This window comes from Mandrillus leucophaeus, unplaced genomic scaffold (genome assembly GCF_000951045.1).
Source record: "Mandrillus leucophaeus isolate KB7577 unplaced genomic scaffold, Mleu.le_1.0 Scaffold1, whole genome shotgun sequence".
Taxonomy (NCBI): Eukaryota; Metazoa; Chordata; class Mammalia; order Primates; family Cercopithecidae; genus Mandrillus; species Mandrillus leucophaeus.
The window spans coordinates 13,979,918-13,988,317 of NW_012098097.1; the positions used below are offsets into that span (position 1 = coordinate 13,979,918).

Below are 8,400 nucleotides of genomic sequence, written 5' to 3' on the forward strand. Positions count from 1 at the left end.
AGCCATCAGAAGAAGAGGGTGGGTGGGCCAGTGTGCCCTGGGGCCTCTTACTGGGGAGAGAGAGAGTCAGGTCCTCCACTATTAGGTGGCCAAGAGCCCAAATGCCATCTCCACTCTCACCCTGGATGCGAGAAGTGACCCTGGAGGCCGGGGATGCTGGCCTGAGTCTTGGTCTGGACTCGCTGTGACCATCACCTTGGTTTCATGCCATCACCACAGAGGCTGTTCTAAGGGCAGGTGGTCAGTGCAGAGTGGGGAGCTTCGTGGACGGCAGCCTCCCCCCATTACTAGGAATGTGACAGCCAGCCCAGTAGCTCTGGGCTGCCTGCTCAGGCCCCATCACTTGTGGGGCAGGTGCTCTAGTCCTCTAGAGGATGAGGAGGGTGAAGCACCAGGAGGCTGAGCACCTTGCTCAGGGCAGGCCGTGGTACCCTGCCGAACAGCACGTGGCTGCCCCAGCCTGTCTGGAGCATCCCCTATCCCCACCCGGCCCAACCCCTGTCCTCAGCAGCAGGAATGGTTCTGGGCTGACTGAGTGAGGGACCGGGGCAGAGACTGCAAAAGCTTGAGAGCCAAGAGGGCAGCAGAGAGCGGGGAGGGGCTGGGCTTGGCCTCTGCTGCTGTTGGGTTTCGATTAACCAGGGGACCAGCTGGGCTGCTGTGATTTCACTTTCCCAGAAAATGAAACCGAAGCTGTGGTCACGTGACAGGAGGCTGGTATATAGCGGGCTGCCAGCAACTCCTGCTCTTGCTTCTGGATCTGCAGGGCACCAGCGCGGGTGTTGAGTCGTCCCAGCAGGACGCATGGAGTGTCCTTCATGCCATCATGTCTCCAAGGAGGAAGCCCCCAGGTTCTGCAGCCAGTGCGGAGAGAGGCTGCCTCCTGCAGCCCCCATAGCAGGTGAGGTCCCGGGGTGCTGGTGGAGGCTGGGACAGTGGGGACCCCCGGAGATGTCTCGCCTCCCTTCCAGGAAATGAAAACCCTGGGCAGCAGGCAGCCCAGGTGGGGCCGAGATCCTCTGTGGCTACAGAACTCTCAAGAAGTTTTGTCGGTGTCTTTGCTAGGGGTTCCTGGTGCTTTTGAAAAGTTTCAGTTTCATTTCCTGGAGAGCTCCCGGTTCTTCCTCCCCCAGGGAATGAGAAGTGTCGGACTGAGCTGAAGGCTTGGTAGCGGGTTTCAGAGGATGCTGCAGGGAAGCAGAGTTCAAGGCTTTGCAGGGGTTGAGAACTCTGCCTGGGTTCGTTTTTGAAGGGCTGTGAGGGGGCCCCAGGACCTACCCAGGCACCTCCCTGACTCGGGAGGCCGGTGGAGAGGCAGGAGCAGGGCAGTGTCAGGCGGGCCTTGCCTGCTGACCGTCTTGAGTCCATCCTCAATTTTGTTGGCTTCTGGGGCCTCAGACTGGTTCTCCTCCTCTGAGGCTTTAAATACCAACCCTATAACTGGCAGCCCCAGACGTTCAGCCTTTCTGTGTCCAAAGCCCAGCCCTACCTCCACTGGTGAGGGCACCTCCGTATTCCAGCTGCTTCTGTCGGACCCACCACCCTTGGGCCCTCTCCTTCCTCCATGCCTCACATGCAGAGGGCCCTGCTGGTCTCCCCGCCTCCACGCTGCCTTCCTGCTTACGCTCAGCACAGCAGACAGTCAAACCACAGACCCCTTCTAAGACCCGCCTCCACCACCACTGTAACTCAGGAGCAGCAGGAGCCCTGATGGTGGCCACAAGGTCCTACATAGATGGCTGCCCACCCCATTCCTCTTGGCTCCCTCTCCTGCCCCCAGAGCCCACTGCCTCCTGGCCCTTCCTGGATACACTAGGTGTGCTTCCACCGCAAGACCTTTGCACCACCCTTCCCCTCTTTCAGTCTTTGCCCAACTGCTTGCCATGGGGTCTCTCCGATGTTGTCCTTCAAGTTTAGGGGTCAGGGTGTGAACCCCAGTCCTTCCGCGTTCTTTTTTTGTTTTTAGAGGGAGTTTTTTTGCTCTTGTTGCTCTGGCTGGAGTGCAGTGGCATGATCTTAGCTCACTGCAACCTCTGCCTCCCAGGTTCTAGTGATTCTTCTGCCTCAGCCTCCCAAGTAGCTGGGACTACAGGCATCCACCACCACACCTGGCGAATTTTTGTATTTTTAGTAGAGACAGGGTTTCACCATGTTGGCCGGGCTGGTCTCGAACTCTTGACCTCAGGTGATCCACCTGCCTCGGCCTTGCAAAGTGCTGGGATTACAGGTGTGAGCCACCGCGCGGCCTGAGGGCTCCACTTCTATTAATAATAGTGCTGTGAGCACTGGTAGTACGCAGCATGAACTGTTTCTAGAGGCATGCAAAGCAAATGCACTTGAGACTCCTAACTCACCACTCGTAAGAGGCCAGGAATTTGGTGACTCTCTACATGATGCTTTTGAACATTTATCGAAAACCAAGAAATGCAATGATGCTGGCTGGTTGCCCCCAGCATTGCTGAGAAAGTGGTGAAAAGGATGAACTCAGGGATTCGATGTCTGGGCTGCAGCTCTGCATAAATGATCTGAGAGATCGTTAGCGTACCCTGGGTCAGAATCTTCTCTCCTGTAGGGTTGAAATTGTAGAAAATCGAGCACCAGCTCTCATGCGATTAGCTGAGTTACAACGAAAGCTGAGCTCTCAGCCATGCAGGGTGTCTACTGTTAAAGCGGGGGCACTTAAGCCAGATGCCACAGTTCACACCTATAACCGCAGCATTTTTACAGGCCAAGGTGGAAGGATCACTTGAGCCTAGGAGTTTGAGACCAGCCTGGGCAATGTAGAAAGACTCTATCTCTGTATAAAAAGAAAAAAAAAAGTGAGGACATTGGGTGGCAAAGGATGGGATCCTTGAAGTTGGGATGGGGACATGGGAAGCCCCTGGCCAGGCTGGAGACATTGAGTTCCAAATGATATAAAGTTGGATCAGGTTGAGTTTGGTAGTGTGGGGCCACTGGCAGAGATTGTGCATTTCATGTTGCAGCTGGTAGAGTTAGGAAGGGCTCTGAGTCTTTGTTTGGTTGCTGAAACATGGATCAAAAGGTAGCTCAAAAGGTGGCCCACCTTGCTAGCATCATGGCTCACGCCGGTAATCCCAGCACTTTGGGAGGCCGAGGTGAGTAGATTGCTTGAGACCCGGAGTTTGAGACCAGCCTAGGCAACATGGTGAAGCCCCAGCTCAAAAAAAAAAAAAAAAAAAAAAAAAAGCAAGAATTAGCTGGAGCAGGAGGATCACTTGAGCCTGGGAAGTCGAGGCTGCAGTAAGCCACGATTGTCCCACTACATTCCAGCCTGGGTGACAGAGTGAGACCCTGTCTCAAAAGAAAAGAAAAGAAAAAAAACAGCCTTACAGTGGCCTCTAAGTGCACAAGTGGAAAGAAGAGTCTCACGCCTCTCACTTTATTTTTTAAAATTCTATTCCATTGTTTTGAGACAGAGTCTTGCTCTGTCACCCAGGCTGGAGTGCAGTGGTGCCATTTCAGCTCACTGCAACCTCCATCTCCCAGGTTCAAGCGATGTTCCTGCCTCAGCCTCCCAAGTAGCTGGGATTACAGGCGTGAAGCACCACCTTCCGCTATTTTTTATATTTTTAGTAGAGACGGCATTTCACCATGTTGGCCAGGTTGGTCTCAAACTCCTGACCTCAAGTGATCCGCCCACCTTGGCCTCTCAAAGTGCTGGGATTACAGGTGTGAGCCACCCACACCACACCTGGCCTCATGCCTCTCACTTTAAATCAAGAGTTAGACATGATTAAACTTCTTGAGGAAGGCATATTGAAAGCTGAGATAGGCTGATAGCTAGGCCTCTTGCACCAAATGGTTAGCCAAGTTGTAAATGCAAAGGAAAAGTTTTTGAAAGAAATTAAAAGTGCTTCCAGCACTTTGGGAGGCTGAGGTGGGTGGATCACCTGAGGTTAGGAGTTTGAGACCATCCTGGCCAACGTGGTGAAACCCCGTCTCTACTAAAAATGCAAAAATTAGCTGGGTGTGGTGGCTCATGCCCGTAATCCCAGCTTCTTGGGAGGCTGAGGCATAAGGATTGCTTGAACCCAGGAGATGGAGGTTGCAGTGAGCCGAGATCACTCCACTGCACTCCAGCCTAGGTGACAAGAGTGAGACTCCATCTCAAAAAAAAAAAAGAAAAAAAGAGAGAGAGAGAGAGACCATCCTGGCCAATATGGTGAAAACCTATGTCTACTAAAAATACAAAACTTAGCTAGGTGTGGTGGCGTGTACCTGTAGGCCCAGCTACTCGGGAGGCTGAGGCAGGAGAATCACTTGAACCCAGGAGGTAGAGGTTGCAGTGAGCCGAGATCATGCCACTGCACTCCAGCCTGATGACAGAGTGAGACTCCATCTCAAAAAAAAAAAAAATTAAAAAAGTGCTACTCCAGTGAACACATAAATGATAAGAGAGTGAAACAGCCTTATTGCTGATACGGAGAGAGTTTGCGATGTCTGGAGAGCTCAAACTAGCCACAACATTTCCTTAAACCACAGCCTAATCCACAGCAAAGCCCTAACTCTTCAATTCCACACAGGCTGACAGAGTTGAGGAAGCTGCAGAGAAGAGTTTGAAGCTAGCAGAGATTGGTTTATGAGGTCTTAGGAAAGCAGTCATCTCCGTAACGTAAAAGTGCAAGGTGAAACAGCGAGTGCTGGCGGAGAAGCTGCAGTGAGTTCTCCAGAAGATCTGGCTAAGGTCATTGATGCAGGTGGCTCTACTCAATAGCAGATTTTCTTTTTTCTTTTTTTTTTTTTTTTGAGACAGAGTCTTGGTCTGTCTCCCAGGCTGGAGTGCAGTGGCTGGTCCTTTGCTCACTGCAACCTCCGCCTCCCAGGTTCAAGCGATTCTCCTGCCTCAGCCTCCCAAGTAGCTGGGATTACAGGTGTGTGCCACCACATCTGGCTAATTTTGTATTTTTTATTAGAGACAGGTTTTCTCCATATTAGCATTGTTGGTCTCCAACTCCTGACCTCAGGTGATCCCCCTGCCTCTGCCTCCCAAAGTGCTGGGGCTATAGGCATGAACCATTGCACCTGGCCAATTTCATTCTTTTTTAACGCCAAGTAGTATTCCATTATGTATATGTACCACATTTTCTTCATCATGCATTGTTGGGTAGTTGGTGGATTCCATATCTTGGCTATGGTGAATAGTGCTACGGTGAACATGGGCATGCATGGCAGGATCACTGGAGCCCAGGAGGTCAAGGCTGCAGTGAGCCATGATCATACCACTGCACTCCAGCCTGGATGACAGTGAGACCCCGACTCAGGGAAAAAAAAAAAAAAAAAAAAAAAGCAGTATTGCATCCCTGGAGGGATTGCAGGGATTAGTGCCACCTCCAAGCACTCCAAAGAGGCAGGGGTGGGGATTCCCATTCACCTCCCCTATTTGGCCTTTGTGGAAGACAGGTGGATCTTGGGAATGAAAGTGAATGATGGTAAGCTTAACCAAATGGTGACTTCTCAGCCTCCATAGTCGTGTGAGCCAATTCTCATAATACATCCTCTCTCATCCATCTGTTTGTCTATCCATCCGTCCGTCCGTCTGTCTGTCCATCTGTCTATCATCTGCTATCAGTGATCCATCCATCCATTCATCCAGGTACCTATCCATCCATCTTATCTATCTATCCTATCTATCCATCTGTCTATAAGTCTGTATTAGGGTTCTACAGAGGGACAGAACTAATAGGATCTATGTCTATATGAAAGGGAGTGTATTATGGAGAATTAGCTCACACAATCACAAGGTGAAGTCCCGTGATAGGCCATCTGCAAGCTGGGGAAGAAAGAAGCCAGTAGTTGCTCAGTGTGAGTCCAAAAGCTTCAAAAGCAGGGAAGCCGACAGTGCAGCCTTCAGTCTGTGGCTGAAGACCCGAGATCCCCCTGGCAAACCTCTGGCGTAAGTCCAAGAGTCCAAAGGCCAAAGAACCTGGAGTCTGATGTCCAAGGACAGGAGGAACGTGAGGAAGCCGCCAGCATAGGAGGAAGATGAAAGCCAGAAGACTCAGCGAGCCAACTTTCCCCACCTTCTGCCTGCTTTGTTTTAGCCACACTGGCAGCTGACTGGATGGTGCCCACCCACATTGAGGGTGGATCTTCCTCTCCCAGTCCATTGACTCAAATGTCAGCCTCCTCTAACAACACCCTCACAGACACACCCAGGGCAATACTTTACCAACTATCTAGGCATCCTTCAACCCAATCAGATTGACATCTGATATTAACCATCACACCTTCTATCCATCCATCTACCCTTTCTATCTGTCCACCTACCCTGTCTATCTACCTATCCATCTATCCTATCTGTCTATCCATCCATCTATTCTATCCATCCATCCATTCATCTATTTTATCTGTCCATCCATTCTATCCATCCATCCATCCATCCGTCCATCCATCCATCCATCCATCCATCCAATCTTTCTATCCATCCACTCATCTGTCCATCTATCCTATCTGTCCATCCATCTATACTATCTATCCATCCATCTATCCTATCCATCTCTCTATCTCTCTCTCTCTCTCTCTCTCTATCTATCTATCTATCTATCTATCTATCTATCTATCTATCCATTCATCTAGCTTATCTATCTATTCATCCATCCATCTATCCATCCATCCATCCATCCATCCATCCATCCATCCATCCATTCTATGTATCTATACATTCATCTATCCCATTCTATCTATCCATCCGTCCATCCATGTATCTACCTATCTACCTGCCTGCCTACCTACCTACCTACATATCCTGTTAGTTCTGCTCTCTGGATAACCCTGTTCTATACAAATGCCTGTGAGTAATTAATGAGTTAACATGTACATTGTTTAGGAAGTGCTAGTTAAGTATGTCTCTTATTTCTGAATCCAGCTGCTTATTTTTATGATTACAAAAATGTAAATGCTGGTTGGCAAATGATCCACATGTTATAGGAGGACATAAAGTAGCATGAAGTTTCCTCACCCTGGGCCAGGCCTGTCACATTCCCCAGAGCAACACTGTAAACTGGTGTGTCCTCTTCTAGACATCTCCTCTGTGTGAACGTGTGCCCACACACACATGTTTATGTGAGTGGCAGCTCATGCTCTGCCCATGCCTTGCTATTTTCATGTACAGTGGCTGAGGCCTCTAGTGGAGGATGGACCTCAGCAGCCTCCCTGGCTCTGCCACCCAGCAGGGCCTGACTCAGCAACAGGCCTGTCCTGGGCGCTTCCCTTGTCCTGCTGTTTTGCCATGACACAGGCTGTTGGGCTGCATGCTTGCATGGAGACCTTGCCCTCTGAGCCAGGCTGGCCATCTGGAGGACAGACTCGCCTGCTGGCTTGAGGCTGGCACATTTACAATGCAAATATCTTCAAATCCCCTGCACAAAAGGGCCACTGACGGGCGGTGTCTCTGGTCCCTGCCTTCTAGATTTCTACTCATTCTCTCCAGCATTCAGAATGATTGATCTTGTCAATCTGTGCCAGTCGTTGGGTGGAAATGGCATTGTAGGGGCTCTGTTCTGATTTCCTTAATCAGTAGGCATGGCGGGCATCTCTTTGGAAGTTAAGAGACCACTTGTGTGTGCATTTCCTTGAACGGCCTTTCTTTAGGGAAGCTCGTTTTGCTTTGGTTGGTACTTGTGGTTGCTGGGACTGTTTGTACTGGGCACGGCCTGAAACCCAGCTCTCCTAGGCTTGCTCAGCAAGAGAAATGTGCTGGGCCATCTCTGCCCAAGTCCAGGCTTGAGGGGTTCGAGTGTACTAGGGCTCTGCTCCATTTCTCTGGTCCTGACAGCTCTGCCCTTCTCCACTGCCAGCTTTGTCTGCAGGTGGAGAACAGACAGTGGTTTCCCAGTATCGCCTCATGGGCTTTCCAGGATGCACTGAGTGGCAGAAACTCCAGTAAGGGTCCAGAAGTATGGATGCTTCCATACTTCTTGCTGGTTGGCCCTTCCCTCAGTCAATCACTGGTGCCAGGGTAAATATCAGGCCCTGATTGGGTTAGGCTAGTCAGGGCCCGCCCCTGGTGGGAAGGCAGGTTGGTGGGAGGGGCAGGCTCAGAATCCCTGGCATGGGTGAAATATCTGCTCTCAAAGGATGGGGCCTTGGGCTGGCTGTGATGTTTCATGTGTGTCTGTGTATGGAGACGTTTAGAGGATTTGTTATCAATTTTGAGTCCTGCTAAGGAACTTCACGAATTCTTGAGCTCTTGGCTACGCCAACACTGAGTACTCAAAGGGAAAAAGGTCTGTGTGGGCCCTGCCCTCCAGATCTCAGAGGAAGGGAGGGCAGTGACGAAACCGGGTGATGGAAACGGGCAGGGGGAGGAAGTGTCCAGACAGGGGCGCAGCTGGGTCAGGCCTGGGGCCTTGGAGAAGGGTCTGTGGGGATCAGGCAGAG

General features: G+C 50.9%; 1 protein-coding gene across 1 annotated transcript in view; it reads left to right on the plus strand.

Moving 5' to 3' along the window:
- The first annotated feature begins 681 nt into the window (after positions 1 to 681).
- The window catches only part of RNF213 (ring finger protein 213), a 168,533-nt gene continuing 160,814 nt past the window's right edge, over positions 682 to 8,400 (plus strand). The window contains exons 1-3 of the mRNA XM_011967440.1: positions 682 to 901; positions 1,134 to 1,167; positions 1,479 to 1,497. Coding sequence (XP_011822830.1) covers positions 805 to 901; positions 1,134 to 1,167; positions 1,479 to 1,497 — 150 coding nt within the window. The 5' untranslated portion in view covers positions 682 to 804. The remainder of the gene's footprint in view (positions 902 to 1,133; positions 1,168 to 1,478; positions 1,498 to 8,400) is intronic.